General features: G+C 38.8%; 1 protein-coding gene across 1 annotated transcript in view; it reads right to left on the bottom strand.

The window, feature by feature from the left end:
- Nucleotides 1-11,354: 11,354 nt before the first annotated feature.
- Prps2 (phosphoribosyl pyrophosphate synthetase 2) overlaps nucleotides 11,355-22,019 on the bottom strand; it is a 28,945-nt gene continuing 18,280 nt past the window's right edge. Inside the window, exons 5-7 of the mRNA XM_047536710.1 lie at nucleotides 17,538-17,711; nucleotides 16,534-16,693; nucleotides 11,355-13,962 (exon numbers count right to left, since the gene is read on the bottom strand). Coding sequence (XP_047392666.1) covers nucleotides 13,870-13,962; nucleotides 16,534-16,693; nucleotides 17,538-17,711 — 427 coding nt within the window. The 3' untranslated portion in view covers nucleotides 11,355-13,869. The remainder of the gene's footprint in view (nucleotides 13,963-16,533; nucleotides 16,694-17,537; nucleotides 17,712-22,019) is intronic.

Raw genomic sequence — 22,019 nt, 5'->3', positions numbered from 1 at the left:
ATACAAGATTTACAATTAAACATGATTAAATTTGAGAGGAACTTACCAGAGTCAGAAGCTTTTTTGTCAGAAAAGGAAAGGATCTTCCCTGCACTATGAACAGGAACCATCACACCAGCACTTACATGGATATAACCATCAGGGCTGGTTTTCAACTTCTTCTAAGTTCCTGTTGATGCAGATTCTACTAGTTCAGGACTACACTTCATAAATTACCATTACTGTAAAAACCTCTATTACCCAGTGTTGTTATTTTGGATCACCTGTTAGCATGACCATCTGGAAGAGGACCAGGTGAATGCAGTGAATACAATAAAGAATTTTTGGCAGGGTGGGGGAAACATATGGGGATATCTAAGTTAACAGAAACAAGAAGTCCAGGCTGTGATGCAAATAATTGTGCCATAGTTTGCTCTTTTCCTACCCTGAGGTTTAGTTGTATGCTCCTTCACTGTTAGTAGCTAGTTACTAGAATCATTGTTGCTTCCTTGGTTTAGAGCAAACCTCCTCATGTGAAGAATCAAGAAGATCATTTTCCAATCCCGGCTTATCTCTAAGGAACAGTGCAACCTTACTAAGCCAGTCACTTCATCTCTTTTGAGTCTTACTTTCCTTATCTGTAAAATGAGATGGGAATCATTTAGCCATCAATGGTCCACCTAACTCCAAAATCTTATCAATTCCATGACTGTTGACAGGAGAGGTAATGAGCTCTGTGATTTGGCCATGGACCACATTTGTCATCTTAGCACATAAGAGTTAAATTACCTTTGTCACCATGATTCATCTTCATTCTGGTCTCTTACAGTGGGATGAAAAATAACTGAAGGGCCAGGTAACCTGCAATCTGCATGGCACATGAAGAAATCTGCTTTCTCAAGGTCTGTATTAAAGTCAGACTAAATTTCAATTACCTCTTTCAAGGCTGCTGTTAGTATTATGTCAATTTCTTGATTTAAAGAAAAAAACAGGGCTGAAACCATTCTTAGAAGAAACTGAACAAATGATTTACTTAGTCAAAATCTCTCCCCCAAGGATGAATGTTTGTGACCCTGCATGAAGAGGATAATGCAATTATTTCTATATAAATTTCATGTTGTAATAAAACACAGGTGTTGAATTTTTAAAAGGTGATATATGATTGCCATTGTTTTATCCTTATTATTCTAAAATGCTTTTCTATTTGTGATTAGGATAGAGGCCAACTTGAACCTACTCTATTTCTAATGGCAATCTTCAGGAAAGAGGATTAAGGAAGAAGGTCCTGGTTAAAATAAACCTTGTTGTCCACTGAGGACAGTTTTGCCCCAAGGGAGTATTGGCTTTTTCTAGACATGTTTTTGGATTGTCACATTATCACAAATGAGGCTTGAGGACTGGGTCTGTAGACCAGGGATGTCGCCAAACATTCTAGAGTGTACAGGGCAGTCCCACAGCAAATATTATCCAGCCCATAATGTCAACAGCAGAGGGACTCTACTCCAAGGGGAGGTATCTGACCCCAGGGAAAGGTTGGTTCACCCAGTCTTCCTTTTCATCAATGATGATTTTAAAGGGGGATGTTAATTCAGTTCTAGTACAGTATTCAAATTTTTTCCATAATTCATGGTCAGACTTAGATATAATGCAAGACAATACTAGATTTAACACCCCTTGGCTACTTTTAGGAACCCCTCAATACATGGAAGAGCAAATGTCCAACAGTAAACACTCAGTGCTGTCTGCCTTCTGCCTGGACTCTACCCTGCGGGCTCTACAGGCCACTTACAGCATTAAAGGTAGATGTGATTAATGACCATGGACCATGTCAGGTCTTAAACATAGTCTCTAAGTGTTTCCCTACAGTGCTTCAGCTTCTACAGTTGGTTGAAAACAGATATAAAAAGAACTATTGGGGGTTTCAAGATGGCGGACTAGAGGGTGGCTGCATTTCATGTTGCTCCAGGACTCAGGATTCAAAAGAGGTGATATTGAGAGACTTGGGACCAACTCAAAGCAGCCAGGTGAGTCTTTCCCGTTGGGGAGGCATCCCGGATGGGGCGGTAGACCCGGAATGCAGGGAACTTTGTGAAGTAGAGTTGCCCAACGAGACATCCCTCCCCCCACTGGAGCAGTGAACTCGGACAACTGGGAGCATCGTAGAGGAGGCCGCTCAGCACAGCGCTTGGACTCAGAGCAACCACTGGGTCTCCAGGCGGCTGCCCAGAGGAGGAGCTGCGCGGGGAGCTGTTTGGACTCAGAGCAACCACTCCTGAACACCCGGGGGGGGGCTGCTCGGAGGAGGAGGAGTGCTGCGGGTCACTTGGTCTCGGAGTGACTGCATCAGAGCTCCGGGCGGCTGCTCAGAGAAGGAGGCGAGTGGTGAGTTGTTTGGACGCAAAGTAACTGCTCCTGAACACCGGGGGGCTGCCCGGAGGAGGAGCATGGGGGGGTCGCTTGGTCTCAGAGCGGCTGCACCAGAGCTCTGGGTGGGTGCCCGGAGGAGGCATGCAGTGGGTCGCTTGGACTCAGAGCGACCGCTCCTGAACACCCGGGGGGCTGCCTGGAGGAGGAGGAGGAACGGGGCGGGTCACTTGGACTCGGAGTGACTGCCCAGGGATACGGGTGGTTGGCAGGAGGAGGAGGCACGCAGTGAGTTGCTTGGACTCCTAGTGACTGCACCAGAAAACCAGGCGGCTGTCCGGAGGAAGAGGCGTGCGGCGGGTTGCTTGGACTTGGAGCGACTGTATGGGGCTCCAGGTGGCTGCTCAGAGGAGGGGCCGCATAGCCAAGCGATTAGGTGCAGAGCAGGGTCCCAGGACCTAGGAGGCTTCTTGGTGGAAGAGCCACACAGAGACATGCTTAAGGGCGGAGTGAAGGTTCCAGGACTGCGGGCAGATTCTCTGAGGAGAGGCAGCCTAGGGAGACTCGTCTGCGAAGGGTGAGGCTCCCAGACTGAGGAGGTAGGTCCGGGCCCCTGGGAATGTTGCAGAGGAAGGCAGCCCAGGCCAGGTGGTAGTTGTGGATTGAGGGGAACCTCTAGGAGGGGAACTGACCAGCAAGACCTCCCCACTGGGTGAGTCTTCGCTGCCAGGTGAGGTTTTCCCACAAGGATGGTAAAACCAGAGACACAGGCACAAACAGGACTTGCCTCAGCCCACAGCCTAGTTCCCCTTTGGATGACCATTGGTCAACAAGTGGAGGCACCTCTGCCCACTAGCAGGGAATGTACCCCACCTGAAGACCACCACCCCGAGAGAGGCAGCTTCCTTGTGGAGCACCGCATTATCAACTTCCTCCAAGACTTCAGGCTACTGAAGGCTAAGAGGGGATATACTAGAAATATTTAGGGACATTATAAGTCAATAGAGGGAATCTGCAATATCTTAGCGGTCCACTGATACCTGAACAATATGAGAAAACAAGGGAAGAAAATGCCCCAAACAAATCTAGATGTTACATCAATAAAATCCAACGACAGCATGGCAGAAGAAATGACAGAAAGGGAGTAAAGAATGTACATAATTAAAATGATCAGGGAAGCAAACGATGAGATGAAAGATCAAATGCAGGCATTGAATGATGAGATGAAAGAGCAAATGCAGGCATTGAATGATAGCACCAATCGACAGTTAAAAGAGCAAATACAGGAAGCAAAAGATCATTTCAATAAAGAGTTAGAGATATTGAAAAAAAACCAAACAGAAATCCTTGAAATGAAGGAAACAATAAACCAAATTAAGAACTCCAGAGAAAGCATAACCAATAGGATAAAACACCAGGAAGACAGAACCTCAGATACTGAAGACAAAATATTTAACCTTGAAAACAAAGTTGAACAGAGAAGATGGTAAGAAATCATGAACAGAATCTCCAAGAATTATGGGATATCATGAAAAGGCCAAATTTAAGAATTATTGGGATTGAGGAAGGCTTAGAGAAACAAACCAAAGGAATGAACAATCTATTCAATTAAATAATATCAGAAAATTTCCCAAATCTGAAGAATGAAATGGAAAATCAAGTTCAAGAGGCTTATAGGTCTCCAAATACACAAAATTACAACAGACCCACACCAAGGCACATTATAATGAAAATAACTAACATACAAAATAAAGACAGAATTTTAAAGGCTGTGAGAGAAAAGAACCAAATTACATTCAGGAGGAAACCAATATGGATATCAGCAGATTTTTCAATCTGACCCTAAAAGACAGAAGGGCCAGGAATAACATTTTTCAAGCCCTGAAAGAAAACGGATGCCAACCAAGAATCTTATACCCAGCAAAACTTACCTTCAAATTTGACGATGAAATAAAATCATTCCATGATAAACAAAAGCTAAAAGAATTTACAAAAAGAAAGCCAGCATTACAGAACATTCTCAGCAAAATATTCCATGAGGAAGAGATGAAAAACAACAATGCAAATCAGCAAAGGGAGGAATTATCCTAAAGGAATTGTCAAATAAAGGAGGAACCAAGGTGTGTCAAAAAAATAAATAAATAAATAAAATTAAAAAAAATGAACCAAATGACCAGGAATACAAATCATATCTCAATAATAACCCTGAATGTTAATGGCCTGAATTCATCAATCAAAAGACATAGACTGGCAGATTGGATTAAAAGAAAGATCCAACAATATGTTGCCTGCAAGAGACTCACCTCATAGAAAGAGATACCCATAGACTAAAGGTGAAAGGATGGGGAAAAACATACCATGCACATGTACTCAGCAAAATAGCTGGAGTATTCATCCTCATTTCAGATAATGTGGACTTTGAGCCAAAGTTAGTCGGAAGGGATAAAGAAGGACATTTCATATTGCTTAAGGGAAGCATAAATCAGCAAGACATAACAATCATTAACATCTATGCCCCAAACAGTGACTCATCAATGTACGTCAAACAAATCCTTCTCAATTTCAGAAACCAAATAGACCATAACACAATAATACTTTGAGATTTTAACACGCCTCTCTCACCACTGGACAGATCTTTCAAACAAAAATTGAACAAAGAAACCATAGATCTCAATAACACAATCAATAATTTAGACTTAACAGACATTTATAGAATATACCATCCAACCAAGAGCGAATACACTTTCTTCTCAGCAGCACATGGATCCTTCTCTAAAATAGACCATATATTATGCCACAAAGCTAATGTCAGCAAATACAAGAAGATAGAGACACTACCTTGTATTCTATCAGATCATAATGGATTGAAGTTAGAAATAAATGAAAGAGTAAAAAACAGAAACTACTCCAACACCTGGAGATTAAACAATATGCAATTATAAGATGAATGGATAACAGAAGATATTAGGAAGGAAATTAAAAAATTTTTAGAGGTAAATGAGAACAAAGAAACATCATATCAAAATCTCTGGGACACTATGAAAGCAGTACATAGACGAAAATTTATTTCATGGAGCGCATTCAATAAAAGAAGTAAAACTCAACAAATAAACGACCTAACACTACAGCTCAAAGCCCTAGAAAAAGAAGAACAGACCAACACCAAAAGTAGTAGAAGACAGGAAATAGTTAAACTCAGAGCTGAAATCAACGAAATTGAAACAAAAGAAACAATACAAAATATTGACAAAATAGTTGGTTCTTCGAAAAAATAAACAAAATTGATAAACCTTTAGCCACACTAATGAAGAGAAGACGAGAGAAAACCCAAATCACTAAAATTCGAATGAACAAGGAAATATCACTACAGACAGGATTGAAATACAAAACATAATTAGAAGCTATTTTGAAAATCTATACTCCAAAAAAGTAGAAAATTTTGAAGACATCAACAGGTTTCTAGAGACATATGAATCGCCTAAACTGAACGAGGAGGACATACACAATTTAAATAGACCAATTTCAAGTAATGAAATAGAAGAAGTCATCAAAAGCCTTCCAACAAAGAAAAGTCCAGGACCAGATGGGTTCTCAGCCGAGTTCTACAAAACCTTTAAAGAAGAGCTCATTCCAGTACTTCTCAAAGTATTCCATGAAATAGAAGAGGAGCAAACACTCCCAAACTCATTGTATGAAGCCAATATTACCCTGATACCTAAATCAGACAGAGACACATCGAGGAAAGAAAATTTCAGACCAATATCCTTAATGAACATCAACGCAAAAATTCTCAACAAAATTTTAGCAAATCGCATACAAAAACATATTAAAAAGATAGTGCACCATGATCAAGTGGGTTTCATCCCAGGGATGCAAGGTTGGTTCAACATCAGGAAATCAATAAATGTAATTCACCATATCAATAGACTTAAAGTCAAGAATCACATGATTATTTCAATAGATGCAGGAAAAGCATTTGATAAAATACAGCACCCCTTCATGCTGAAAACACTAGAAAAAATAGGGATAGTGGGAACATTCCTTAACATTGTAAAGGCCATCTATGCTAAGCCCATGGCTAATATCATTCTAAATGGTGAAAAACTGAAAGCATTCCCCCTAAAAACTGGAACAAGGCAGGGATGCCCTCTTTCACCACTTCTATTCAATATCGTCCTTGAAACTCTAGCCAGAGCAATTAGACAGACCAAAGAAATTAAAGGGATATGAATAGGAAAAGAAGAACTCAAACTATCCCTATTTGCTGATGATATGATTATATACTTAGAGGAACCAGGAAATTCCACCAGAAAACTTTTAGATCTCATAAGTGAATTCAGTAAAGTAGTGGGATATAAGATCAATGCACATAAATTTAATGCATTTTTATACATAAGTGATGAATCTTTGGAAAGAATAATTAGGAAAACTACCCGATTCACAATAGTCTCAAAAAAAATAAAATAAAAATAAAATACAATCTCACAAAAGAGGTGAAAGGCCTCTACAATGAGAACTACAGATCGCTAAAGAAAGAAATTAAATAAACCTTAGAAGATTTGAAGATCTCCCATGTTCTTGGATAGGAAGAATTAATATTGTCAAAATGGCCATACTACCAAAAGTGCTATACAGATTCAATGCAATTCCAATTAAAATCCCAATGATGTACCTTACAGAAATAGAGCAAGCAATTATGAAATTCATCTGGAAGAATAAAAAACCCAGAATAGCTAAAGCAATCCTTGGCAGAAAGAGTGAAACAGGGGGTATCGCAATACCAGATCTTCAACTCTACTACAAAGCAGTAGTAACAAAACGGCATGGTATTGGTACCAAAATAGAAAGGTGGATCAATGGTACAGAATAGAGGACACGGACACAAATTCAAATAAATACAATTTTCTCATACTAGACAAAGGGGCCAAAAATATGCAATGGAGAAAAGATAGCCTCTTCAACAAATGGTGCTGGGAGAATTGGAAATCCATATGCAACAGAATGAAACTAAACCCCTATCTCTCACCATGCACGAGACTAAACTCAAAATGGATTAAGGATCTCGGAATCAGACCAGAGACCTTGCATCTTATAGAAGAAAAAGTAGGTCCAGAGCTTCAACATGTCGGCTTAGGACCAGACTTCCTCAACAGGACTCCCATAGCACAAGAAATAAAATCAAGAATTAATAACTGGGATAGATTCAAACTAAAAAGCTTTCTCTCAGCAAAGGAAACTATCAGCAATGCAAAGAAAGAGCCTACAGAGTGGGAGAAAATCTTTGCCAATCATACTTCAGATAGAGCACCAATTTCCAGAATTTATAAAGAACTCAAAAAACTCTACACCAAGTATGCAAATAATCCAATTGACAAATGGGCTAAGGAAATGAATAGACACTTCACAGAAGAAGATGTACAAGCAATCAACAAACATATGGAAAAATGTTCAACATCTCTAGTAATAAGAGAAATGCAAATCAAAACCACCCTAAGATTCCATCTCACCCCAATTAGAATGGCGATTATCAAGAATACAAGCAACAACAGGTGTTGGCGAGGATGTGGGGAGAAAGGTACACTCTTACATTGCTGGTGGGGCTGCAAATTAGTGCAGCCACTCTGGAAAGCAGTGTGGAGACTCCTTAGAAAACTTGGAATGGAACCACCATTTGACCCAGCTATCCCACTCCTTGGCCTATACCCAAAGGACTTAAAATCAGCATATTACAGAGATACAGCCACATCAATGTTCATAGCTGCTCAATTCACAATAGCCAGATTGTGGAACCAACCTAGATGCCCTTCAATTGATGAATGGATAAAGAAAATGTGGTATATATATACAATGGAATATTACTCAGCCATAAAGAATGATAAAATTATGTCATTGCAGGCAAATGGATGAAACTGGAGAATATCATGCTAAGTGAGATAAGCCAATCTCAAAAAACCAATGGACGAATGATATCGCTAATAAGTGGATGATGACACATAATCGGGGGTGGGAGGGGCTAGTGTTACGGTTAGAGTTAGGGTTAGGGAGGGGGGCAAGAATGGAGGAAGGAAGGACTGTATAGAGGGAAAAGAGGGGTGGGACGGGTGGGGGGGAAGGGGAAAAAATAACAGAATGAATCAAACAACATTACCCTATGTAAATTTATGATTACACAAATGGTATGCCTTTACTCCATGTACAAACAGAGAAACAACATGTATCCCATTTGTTTACAATAAAAAAAAGATCTATTAATGGTGCAGGTCTTTGGCACATTGTTGGGCTTGACATATAATCTGCTTTTCTTTTTCTTTCTGCACTCAGCACAAGGGCAGACTCTTGTTCATGAGATTTCTTAGCCAAGGTGGCACTGGGAATCCAGAATTTTCTGTCTTACAAGCAAGGAATCTAAGGTGACCAAACATCCTAGTTTGCCCATGATTTCTTAGGATATAGTATTCTCAGTGCTAAAACCAAGAAAAGTGGCAGGCACACCCAAACGAGATGGTCACTTGATGAAGAAATAACCAACCCACCTTAGCCTCACTGGAACCACAGTCTTCACTTAGTAGAATAATTCCATCTGAATCTAGAGTAGATGTCATAGCCTATTAAAATGCTCATGTATTTGGCAATAATTTCCCCTCTCATTCTTGTTTTAGTCAGCATTTTTAGTGATGTGACCAAAAGACCAGACAAGAACAATTTTAGAGGAGGAAGTTTATTTGGTGCTCATGATTTGAGAGGTCTCAATCCATGGATGAATAACTCCATTGCTCTGGGCCTGAGATGAGGCAGCACATCATGGTGGAAAGTCATAGAGGAAGAAAGCAGCTCAGGACATGGTAACCAGGAAGCAGAGGGAGAGGGAGAGTGAATAAGAGAGTGAGAGCGCCCCTCACCACAGACAAAATATAAATCCCAAGAACTTTCCCCCAGTGACCCACCTCCTTCAGTCACACCCTACCTGCCTAGAGTTACCATACAGTTAATCCCTATTGGGATTAATACGCTGATTAGGTTAAGACTCTCATAACTCAATCATTTCACCTCTGAACTTTCTTGTATTATCTCATACATGAGCTTTTGGAGGACTCCTCATATCTAAACAATAACGGAGACACTCAGACTCAGAGAAGCATGGACATTATCCCCAAGGTCATACAGCATGCTAGGAGCATATAAGGAACCAGACTGCAGATTGCCACATTCCCAATTTTGGTTGCTATCCACTGCATTCTTTCCCCCCACCCCCATTCTTTTTGGCTTGTCTTTTGGCCACAGAACCCAGCTGTTGGAAGAGTGAAAACTGCCCTTCTGGTTTATATTGGGCACTGCTTTTAGTTGTATTTCTGATGGGATGTGAAAGAGGGCTAGAATAGTATTGTTTCATTGAATGGCCTCAATGGATCATCATCTCTATGATCTGGGGGCATTCATTTTTATCTGTTATTTCTAAACTTGCTGCAAGTATTTCCAACATGCAATTATTTGTTATCACCTAAATGCTAACGCTGATCAAGTCAGTCATGTGCCAAGACCATATAACCCTTCTAAAATGGCAGGCAACAGAATTGTGTTCCCCTTCAGATTTAACAACTAAAAAACATGAAATTTTGTTTCTTTGTTCCTTACATTCTTTCCAAGGGAAGATTAAAGATTCCTATCTAAAAATTGAACTTAATGTACAAACAGATGGGTTCTGAGCACTTTACAGATAACATCTCATTTAATCCTCCACACCATGAGGGAAGTACTATTATTATCCCCATTTCACAAATAGGGAAACTGAGGTACTGTAGGGTTAAGTAACCCAAATTGTTTTAATTCTGGCAAGTGGTGTTTGTGTTCTTGAACATTAAGTTCTTCTAGAAGTGAAAATGGAGCTTCAAGACTACAATAAAGCAAAGCATCCTGAATGTGGTCTTGGAAAGCAAGGGCAAGAAAAAGGTAAAGGCGTGTGTTCCTAGAAGAAAATCATTAAGATGGATAATTGTAGTGAAAAGTAGGTGTTCTGTTGACTTTGGCATGCAATTTAGATGAAGGATATGGTAATATGTTTTAGGTTCTAGTTCCCATCTTCATTGGTTATCTTCCCTCAAACACGGCATGTACTGAACACCTGTGCTGTCCTGCTTCAGTCCATGCTGAAACATAGCCATTAGGTTCTGGAAAATTCTGCCATCAAGTACCATCTATAATGCTGTTTCCTTTACAAAGCTCTTCCTGATCTCCCCAGCCTGATTCAATGTTTCGAACCCCTTAGTACCCATCTTTCCCTTCCCCATTTAGCTTGCCCCATTGTAGTTCAGCCAGTGGATTGGGTAGGAAATGAAACACCTTCAAGATGAGACTGAATTGTTAGGTAGAAGTAAAGACTTTATTTTGGCTTTCACCTCTCCTGTACTTCCTTCCTTCTTTCTAGTATATTCTACATGTTCTCTGTCACATTATGATCAACTTTTTGTTCAGATTTTGTTATTCTTCATATTTCACTGTGACTTTAAGACATTAGGTTGCCACTCAGTGTTATTCACACTTTGAAGCTGAGCTTCACTGGGGGAACTTTATTTTGTTCCCAAAAAGAGTAATTTAAAATATCACTGAACAGGGATGTGTTCTATGGGACAGGAACTCTTCTCTGGTGTTTCTAACATCAAAACACATGGACAACTTTTATGTGGCCTATGTTTAAGTTTGGTGTTCTCCAATACATGGGTATTGAACATCATTACTTCAATGTCTAAACACTATGCAATCTTTAAGGGGAACATCTATAATCACCAATTTAGGTGCCTTATGTGGCATACCTGTTACACGTTAGGGTAAGGAGATTGCTAGGAAGTCCTTCACAAAGAAAATCCTTCAAAATGAAGAAGAACTGACTTCGACTAACTTCTGACTTTTCTTTTTGTAATCTGGGCTATACTTGTAAAGCAGCAAACACTTTCAGGTACTGCATTAACACAAAACTCCACCAAAATGATGATGCAAACTGAAACAAAGTAGTCAGCAGGATTTTATTGAAATGTTTTAGTACACTGTAGGATCTTAAAATCCTAGATTCTAACCAATGCAAGCACTGCAATGATACATTCCTGAATCTAGTTGACATCATATCTAATAAAGGATAGTTATCATGTGAATATCTATAAGTTGACTAGTATAATTTAAATTGGAGGCTAAACAACTTTGGCATATTCATATTTTGGTGGCTCCCCTTTTTGGCTAGATATATGTGAAGTTTACCCCTATTCAGTAGAGTTGGACAAGACTGATACATTTGATGGCCTCACTTATTAAGTCTGCACACCATGAACAGCAAGGAACAAGAAAGTTCTGGGGATTAAGCTATTCACGAGGCACTTTTCATCACCTCCGGTGACTGAAAACCACTGAATAGCTAAAGCCTGCATTTCCACAGTGTAAGGTAAGTTCAGTCTAATTAGTTCATAAATGCATTCAGGAGTATTTTGAATTGTACAAGTGGGGCTTAATAATGATAGTAACCATTTTTTAAAATCTGGAAATCATTATTAGAAAACTAGTTCTATACATTCTTAAACTTTCAGTTTCTCAGATAAAATGGTTACCTTTAAATTAACTGGCTTTAGTCAACACACCTGAACTTGCATACTTGCATGTCAAACTGTCTACATAAACGTTTACAATTGTCTTCATTTCGTACAAGCATAGAAATTCCAAAAAATACAGATGTCATACATTTATCAAAAAGGGAAATCATAAAGCATCAATATAGGTTCTTTATACATCTCCAGTCAACTCTTTCTAGACACAGTCAATCTGCACTGCAGAGCTGAATTTTTACCAGGCTCCAAAATTCTTTTGCAAAAACCACTTTAAAATATAACAAAATGCTAGTTTCGGTAACAACTTAAGTTTTATTTTCTAACTTCAACTTCTGCTGTCTTGAAGTTTGAAACCCTAAAGACAGCTGGTCAAGTTTGTTAATGACTTAGATTTGATTTTTCCACCCGCAGAATTTTGATCAGAACATTTATTTTCTATCAGTTTTAAGATTCAGTAGAGGGGGTTTTAATCCCCAGTTCCAAAAAAACAAAGGACAAAAAAGAAAAGATTCAGCAGAGGGGATTTTTTTTTCTCATTCCTAGGCTTCGTCTATGCATGAGAATCCTGTTCTTTGGGGACTGAAGAATTTGGTTGGTTGTCCACCAAAATTGCATATAATAAATTCAGAGACAGCAAGGCACTTCACTTATGAGGATGTTATTAAGGGCCATTTATGGAGAATGCAATCTTCAGTGTATTTTCCCTTCACAATCACTTTTGAGCCACTTTTTGAACATTATCCTAATGGAGCAACTTATGTTTACTTTCCATAGGCCTCTCCTACACACGTTTTTTTTGGTGTAACAGCTTTAGTTAAGGTACTTGTTTGCCAGAGACCTACTATTTCCAATTATAAAGGGCAAAAGAATATTTAATCAAAGCTCATGAGATAATGTTCAAAATAAGCATTTGACAGCACTCATAAAAAATCCACTTTTATATATGTCAAAAGCAATATATAAAATGATCACCTTAGTAAATTTGAGGGGATTTAAGAGAGTCTTTGATTTTGGTAGAAATCCTAAAGTGAAATTACTGGAAAAATACTAAGTAAAAGCTATAGATAAAAAATATGGGGTAAAGGAACATGATGACAGGGACACAAGGTACATCCCAAAGAATTATCCATCTAGGGTGGACAGAGGAGAGTGTAAATATGACCCTGAGCTCAGAAACCACAACTCAAAATGGTTTATAAATTAGAATGATTGTAGAATGTAAATCTGAAGTTTTAGGATATGACATTTCCAGTGATAGTTATAACATAACTTAAAAGTGGGAATAAAAATGATACAGAACTATATTGCCTTTGAAATGTCTAATGTCTACCAAAAATTAACATGTCAGTGGTCATCTTTAGCTAAATAAAATTTGGTCCAAATTAGGCACAGTTAAGATGGTTTATTTAAAACCCAGATACCATTTTTAAAAAAGGAAAAAAAAAGAGAAAAATTTAAAATTCTTGGTATTATAAATTTTCTAAGATTTATTCCAAAGTAAAGGGCTATACAGGGTTTTACCCAAATGTCCATAGGCATTATATATTTACACAGTAGGCTTTAATGTGAAGTCACCTTTGGCAACCTCAAAATATATAAAAGATGTATTTCCACAATGGAATCTTATACTTGAAAGTTGTTGCCTCAAAATACTAAAAGAACAAAGGAAAAGATCACCTATCAGAACAAGTCAGGATGATAAAAAACATTATTCATTTAAGATGGTTCACTTAAAGACCAAATAACCACCACCTTTCCCCCAATAAACCAGAAAGAAATAGTCTCGGGCTTCACAAGGGGAAACAATGAATCTCAGAGTATACAAAGATCTGATGCTTTTGCCAGTGAATAGCCTATCATTGCTTAGTCCTAATGCTAAAAAGCAAATAAATCAAGTGAGAAGTCTGAGGAGGCCTGCTCGACACTTCTCAGTTTGCATTTACAGCGGCACATGGCTGAACAAATAAGACACGGATTCCCCATTGTGTGTTCTTCGGATTGCCTCGGCCAGGATCATTGAAATGTCAATCACCTGAACGCCAAAGAGAAAACAGAAAGAGAGGAGTTATAGTTCTTTAAAAAATGAAAATCCAAAGCCTAGAAATGATTTCTCTAGTATGCACAATGTGTTACTGTCAAAAGCTTCTAAACCCATTTCTTTGGGGAAAGCAGATAGCTTTGGGGTCTCTCTTCACATTACAACCTGCTAAACCAAACCTGGAAGGAAGATTTTCAGTGCAGACATTCAAAGGCTCTCCAGGGCTGCTGTTAATATCCTTTTCTTGGGAATTTGTTGTTGGTTTTATGATTTTTTAAAAATTTGTTCTTTTTAGATATGACAGCAGAGTGCATTTTGACATATTATACATACATGGAATATAATTTATTCTAATTAGGATCCCATTCTTGTGCTTGTATGAGATGTGGAGTTACATTTGTTTTTTTTAAATTCATTTTACTGAATAATCAGTGGGAGTTTTTTTTTTTTTTTCTTCTTTCAGAAAAGGGTGGTGCAAGCTTTTTCTTTCTCTCTGTGTGCCATTTCAGAGCACAGCTGTGATCATCTAACCCTGGGGTCAGCAAATTACATTTTATATAATGGACCAGAGTTAATATTTTTGGCCTTACAGTCCAGATGATCTACCGCCATTGTAGTATGAAAGTGACCATAGGCAATGTATGAATGAATGGGTGTGGCTGTGCATCAATAAAACTTCATTATGAAAACAGGTGATGGGCTGGATTTGGCCTGTGGGTCACAGTTTTCCAATTTCTCAGCTATACTGTTAATGACACCTTAAAATAAAAGCAACCAGCCAGGCACAGTGGCACACGGCTGTAATCCCAGTGACTCAGGAGGCTGAGGCAGGATGATCCAGAGTTCAAAGCCAGCCTCAGCAACATAGTGAGGCACTAAGCAACTCAGTGAGACCCTGTCTCTAAATATAATACAAAAAAATGGCTGGGGATTTGGCTCAGTGGTAGAGTGCCACTGAGTTCAATCCCCGGTACTGCCCCCCAACCTCTGCCAAAATATATAAATATATAAATATAAGCAATCAGTATTTTGACCATTTTCAAACTTATCTCCTTGTGCCAAATGAACTCTTTTTCTCTACAATGGACCCACCTACACACTGTACTGATGGAAACTCAGGTTCTGAGGAATTAAAGGACTTGCCGAGTTTCACAGAAACACAGAGGCGAAATGGGGACTAAAAACCTTTAGATTGATTCCAGGTCAGTTGGTGTCAGTGACTACCACCAGCTTCCAGTGGCCTGTGTGTACCTAGTTAGGAGGGATACAAAGGAGCAAAGCTCTGAAGATCCTTAATATAGCCTGCTGCTTTCCATGGCCTCCCTCACTTTTTTAAAAAATATTTTTTAAGATGTTGGTAGACCTTTTATTTTACTCAATTATTTATATGTGGTGCTGAGAATCAAACCCAGTGCTTCATACATGCTAGGCAAGTGCTCTACCTCTGAGTTACAACTCCAGGCCTGTCCCTCACTTTTTGATCATACTAAAATATGTACATAACCAAAGTTGCCACTTAACCCTTTAAGTATATAACAGAATTGTATTATATTCCCAATGATGTATAAACATTACGATTATCTATTTTTAAAACCTTTTCATCATCCCAAATAAACTGTGGGCTGGGTACAGTGGCCCATGCCTATAATCCCAGTGGCTTGGGAAGCTGAGGCAGGAGAATTTCAAGTTCAAAGCCTGCCTCAGCAATTCAATGAGGCCCTCAGCAACTTAGTGAGATCCTGTTTCGAAATTTTAAAAAATATATAAAAAGGGCTGGGATGCAGCTCAGTGGCTAAGTACCCTTGGGTTCAATCCCTGGTATCAAAAACCAAACAAACAAATAAAAACAAAGAAATAAACAACAAAAAAATCCTGTGTACCTATTAAATGCTAACTCCCCAGCTGCCATACTCCACTTTCTGGTAACCACCATTCCACTTTCTGTCTCCACCCATATTCCTTCCTATTCTAAGTACCTCATATAAGCAGAAACATACAATATTCCTGCTTTGGTGACTCTCTTATTTCAGTTAACATGCTTTTGAGATTCATTCATTATAAAAGATGTGTCAGAATTTCCTTCCTTCTAGATCAGAATAATGTTCCATTATAGCACTAGGTCACACTATGGTTTTCTCGGTGTCAACTGATGGACATTTTCTCTGTATCCACTAATGGACATTTAAGCTATTGTGAATAGTGCTCCTATGATCATTCATGTGCAAGTTTTTATTTGAACATGTTTCCAAATTTGGAGGATATACCTAAGAGTGGAACTATCTAGTCATACAATAATTCTATGTGTAACTTTACCACAGTCTGTTTTTTTTTTGCTACTTTTCTATTGTGATTTTATTCATTTACTATTTCTAAATAGTAGACATTGATCTCTGCTGGCCCTGGCCTTTCTCAGGGATCTAAGGTAACTGAAACCCTGCTGTGGTGAGAAGCTACAATCTCAGTGAGCACCTGCCCTAGCAAGTAGTCACACCCAGAAGACTGGGTGCAGTTTTTATGGATCTGAAGCAGGTACCTCACTGCTTGATTCTGTTTGTGGGAGAGTACCTGAATCTTGGAGCAGTGTTTCATCTTGTCCTCTTGTGGAATTGTGTTTGTGACAACAACAGCCTCAAAGGAAGCACTGTTGATTCTGGAAATAGCTGGCCCAGAGAAGATCCCATGAGTAAGGATAGCATAAACTTTGGTGGCTCCAGCTGACAGTAGTCTGTAAAACAGAAGATAAAAAAAATAAGTATGTACAAACCATCTTGAGATATTCTGCCTTAGTATCAGTGTTAGAAGCAAAACGTGTGTTACATAAAGGAAAAGATGTGACAAATTTCACTCATATTTATTAGCCAAGAGTAGGATCTTTTAAGATATGTTAGCAAAACACTCAGTGAGCTATCTCAGTGCATCTCAAGTCAGACTGGCCACGTTCCAAGTGCTCCACAGCCATGAGTGGCTGGTATGGTCTCCACATTGGACTGTGCAGCTTTGCAGCCTCTGGAGAGCCATGCTGTCAAGAGAGCTGGAGCAAAGGCCAAAGTGGAGGAAGCAAGAGACTGAAGAAGCCCCAAAAGTCTTTTCTTCTATGCTCAGTTTCCAGGGAAGTATCTTCTCTGACCTTTTTAAAAATACACTGAAAGCTTAAACTAGAATATGAAAAGGTCCACAGTTTCTTTCGTACCAGGAAGAGAAAAACAAATGGAACTTGCCAGACATGGTGGCATATATCTATACTCCTAGCAACTCTGGAGGCTGAGGCAGGAGGACTGCAAGCAGCCTCAGTAACTTAGTGAGACCCTTTCTAAAAATACAAAATAAAAAGGGCTGGGGTTGTAGCTTAGTGGTAGAGTGCCCCTGGGTTCAATCCCCAGTACCAAACAAACAAACAAACAAACCCAACAAAAACTACAAAACCAAATGGGCCTAGAATGTCCTTTGGTCTAAAATTCCACTGCAAAGCAATCATCAATAGGAAAAACAGGCTCAATTTTTTAAAAAAACTGATTTTTTTTTTCTTTCTTAAGGAGATGTCCTCATGCTTTCCAAACCACCCCACGTACTTATCAGCAGCATGGCAGATGGTACCACATGTGTCAGCCATGTCATCCACGAGAATGGCTACGCGGTCCTTCACATCTCCCACCAGAACCATCCGGTCCACTTCATTTGCTTTCTTCCTCTCTTTGTGAATCAAAGCAAATTCCACATTCAATCTGTCTGCAATTGATGTGACCCTGTGCAAAGATGCAAAGGAACATGATAATACAGTCCATTTAGGAATCTGTTCTTTAGTGAATGTAGCTCAGTGGTAGAGCACTTGCCTAGGATGTATGAGGCCCTGGGTTCCACCCCAGAACCACAAAAAAGAAAAAAAAAACTTTTCTTTTAAATTGTATTTTAGGAACATGGCAAGCAAACTATAGTCAAGAAAATGAAAAGAGTCAGGTAAAGCCAGCATCCTCTGAGGTACACAATAAGCAATCCATAGGAAGAAATATGCTGGTGACAAGACTCTGCCTTTGTGACAGCTGGTAATGAATGTCAGGGCATCCTGACCATGAGATAAACTACTGGATAAGAAACTGATATTCAATATGTTAGCATTTAGGGGTACATTTTTAAAGTCATGGGCACAATTTAGAGCAAGTTATGTAGAAACTACCATTTGCTCCATTTGGGGAGCAGACAGCAGGGACAAAAGTACTGGTTAATGTTATCTGTGTAACATGTAGGTTTGTGAGAATGAGTTTTGTTTACTTGAGACCTAAGATGATTCTGTAAATCATGAGTCCAGTCCCTCTGCACATCCAAGGCAACTGCTCCAAAATCACTGGCTCAGGAGAAGCTGAGGTGGCAAGAGAAGAAGTGGGTAGGCCAGGATAGGTGGTGAGCATGGGGCAATTTGGATTTGCCCATGAAGATTACACTTAAATATGAAACAAATTTCAAAACAATGCCAAGGATATAAAGTGATACTACAATTTTCCTATTGTAGTTTCTAAAATGACAATCGTCATTATGCAACTCAGCTGAAAAAATATTCAAGGGATCAATTCACAGCCCCACCCCAGCCCAATTTCAGATACAGTGCATGGAGTATACCTCCAGACATTATTTTCAAAGCACTGGTCCTAATCATCATATCATCCTCAGACCACAACAGGTAATGGAGCTCCGTGTGTGCTCGATCATGGGCAGAGTGGGCAATTCTCTGTGAGGACCCACTTTCTGGAACTGAGAGGGCAGCATAAATGGGACTAAATACTCCAGGGCTGTCTTTCCTCATTTTTGAGAACTTTCAAATAGCTAGTAGTTTTCAAAATTGCAGTAAAACACATAAATTTATCTTTTTAACCATTTAAAGTGGCATTTAATGGCATTCACAATGATATACAACTATCACCTCTATCTAGTTCCAGAACATTTCATTATATTGAAAGGAAACACCATTACCCATTAAGCAGTCACTCTCCATACCCCTCTCTCCCCAGGTCATGCCCAGCACTAATCTTTCTGTCTCTATAGATTTACCTAGTCTGGGTTTTTTATATAAATAGAAATACAATACATGGCCTTTTCTGTCTGGTGGCTTTCTTAACATAACATTTACATGGTTCATCCATGTTACAGCATGTATCAGTACTTCACTGATTTTGTGGCTGAATAGGATTCTATTGAGAGGATATAGCACATTTTACTTCTTTGTTCATCTGTTGATGGACAGCTGGGTTGTTTCTACCATTTACCTATGGTGAACAGTGTTGCTGTGGACAGTGAATTCTTTTCTTTGATTCTTTTGGGCATATACCTGGGAGTATAATTGCCAGAATATATGTAATTGTATATAACTTATTCAGCTAGTAGTTTAACAGTTTCTAGTTACCTTTTCTAAATATGAACAGAGAACGCAGTGACCTCTTTCATGCTTTCATGCTTTCTTTCTACGTTTGAAAGCAAGGATATCTGGCATTGTAAGCAAGGGACATACATGAAAATGAGGCCTAAGGGAAGGCCATCTTTATTCCAAACGGACTCCATACATCTCTACTTCCAGATGACATTATGGAGTTGCATTATGGCACTCTGGCACACTAGATAGACTGATTACCCATCCAAGTGGAAACAACTAACTACAACTAACTACAGATTACACAGTAATCCAAGGAATTATCTTTACAAACACATCACCAACTCAGACATCAGCAAAGGCAGACAATGCACAAGTAGGTGACTCTGAGAAGCTGGCAAGCAGCAAAGTGCTTCTTCTAAGGGTTTCGAAGGAGCTGTAACAATCTTAAGCTTCTGTTTTGCTGGCAGGGACCTGGCAGATGATGGAAAATAAACCTAGGGCTCAGGCAAGACTGAGGGTATAGCGAGAAACCCTCCTATTACACAGGCATACCACAGGCTCTTCTTTCAGGGTAATAAGCAATAAAAAATAAATCTGCTGCCCACCTGGGAAAAAGAAGGATGCTTACCTGTCTCAAACTCGATGCTGAGTAGAGAGGGTTAGTTCTTTCTAGAGAGTTCAAAACCACATTCCGGCTCTCCTGAGGGTTGCTTGTCCAAATTCCTACATGTGTCTGATGAAAACCCTCAAGTGGAGAGTTTAATTAAAAGTGAATATTGGGGGCAGTTCTCCAAGGGAGCTGGCAACAACACATGCACACCCTCTCAGAAGGATTATAATAATAAAATTCTAAGGAAAGAGAGGGAATTATAGAACAGAGCCAAAAACACCCAATGCAGCAAAACTGAGAGCCACCAGAAACAACTGTCGCCTAATTATAATAACAAAGAATGAGACACTGAAATTAGCTGAAAAGGACTATAAGTCAATTGTTTTGTTTTAAAGAAATAAAACAGAATCTTAGATAAGAAAAAAGGATGAAAAAGAATACCCAATCAAGACAGGAAAGAATGGAAGAGAATTTTGAGAAAATATTATGTTTAAATTTTATTGAAATTAAAAATAAACAGATAAAGATGAAAAACATTCAGAATGAGAATCAAAATCAGAAGATGGAGATGAATTCATTGTCCGTAAGGCAGTACAAGAGACAAGAGAAAAAAAAATACATGAAAAAGATGCTAAGAGACATGAACAGCAGAGTGAGAAGGTGACATAAATAAATGGAGTTCTAGAAAGAGAGAAAAGAACAAAGAAGTGAAAATATTTAAAGAGACAATGACTGAAAAATTTCCAGAAGTATTAGAAGACACCAATTCTCTGATCTGATAAATGGAACCAATGAATCCCCAAGCAATCATATAAAACTGTAGAAGATGAAGGAATCTTAAAAGGCAAAGGATAAAAACCAGTCACCTAAAAAGGAATAACAATCAGACTAACATCCAAATCCTGAACTTCCACCATGGAAGTGAAACTAGGATTCAATACCCAACAAAATTGTCTTTGGAAAACAAGGACAACATAAAGATATTTTCTGTTAAATTATACACCCTGAGAATTAATTTCTAATATACGACTTAAAGAATGCAACTTAAGTAAAAGAAAAATGATAGCAGATACATTGAGATGTCATAGGGAAGAAAAGTGAGCAAAGATATTGATATGTGAATAGTTGTTGATAAATGTTGATCATGTAAGACTGTAATAATAATGTCCAATCTGTGGAGAAGAAACAAAAGCTATACTAGGTAACAATTTTAAAGTGCATAAGATGGTAGTCATAAATCCAAATATTAGTAATCATGTAACAGAAAAGGGAACAAACTTTCCAGCAAAATAGACTGTTAGTCATGAGAAGACACTAATTTCAGATTTTTTCAAATATCTTTGGAAGCAAAAGGAAGTATTACTATGATGAAGTCCAAGTTTCTCCTCCCCTAGGAAAAAAACATTTTTTAAGCAGGAACCAAAACCATAGCAGCCCTAGCAGACAGCTTTAGTTTCTAAACTTTCAACAGTTTCCTTGCCTAAGGATTTTACTGAAAGGAAAAAAAATTTAATTTGAAGGCAGACAAAATCTTTGCCCCATAATCACCTTCAAATATATACTACCTATCTACATGCCAATTTTATGAGAGACAAACCATTTAAACTCTAATTAAGGAAAGCTTATTTCTTAAAACACGAAAGAAATTTCCTCAAGAAAGGATACTTGAACACTTTACCCAAAATGTACATTTGCATTAATTTTTGTTCTATCTGTTTATTTGGTAAGGAACAGGTATAGTACTAGTTCATAGCACAGCTTGGGAAGCACTGCCATTTGTGGCTGAAGTTCTAAGTCTGCGACATCCAGGCACAACTTGCTTTCCCCTTTCTTCCAGGAGACTCCTGTCCTCATCAGCCTGTTTACATACACAGCTGGGAAGGCACAGAAGCCTGTCTCAGAAAGAAATTGAACTATGGGGTTCTTGGCAGTGGGGGCCATGGGACATCTATATTTATGTGAAGAGTTCCAGCAACATCAGGTACTCAGTGGTAATGTCAAAGGCAGAAGATAAAACAAAAACATTCCTGCAAAAAGCCCTCTGGGTTGCTATAACGCTATTTCCTGAAAAAGCTACAGGTA

Source organism: Sciurus carolinensis, chromosome X (assembly GCF_902686445.1).
Source record: "Sciurus carolinensis chromosome X, mSciCar1.2, whole genome shotgun sequence".
Taxonomy (NCBI): domain Eukaryota; kingdom Metazoa; phylum Chordata; class Mammalia; order Rodentia; family Sciuridae; genus Sciurus; species Sciurus carolinensis.
Note: the sequence above shows the minus strand (reverse complement) of the source record. Positions and strands in the feature narration are given on the sequence as shown.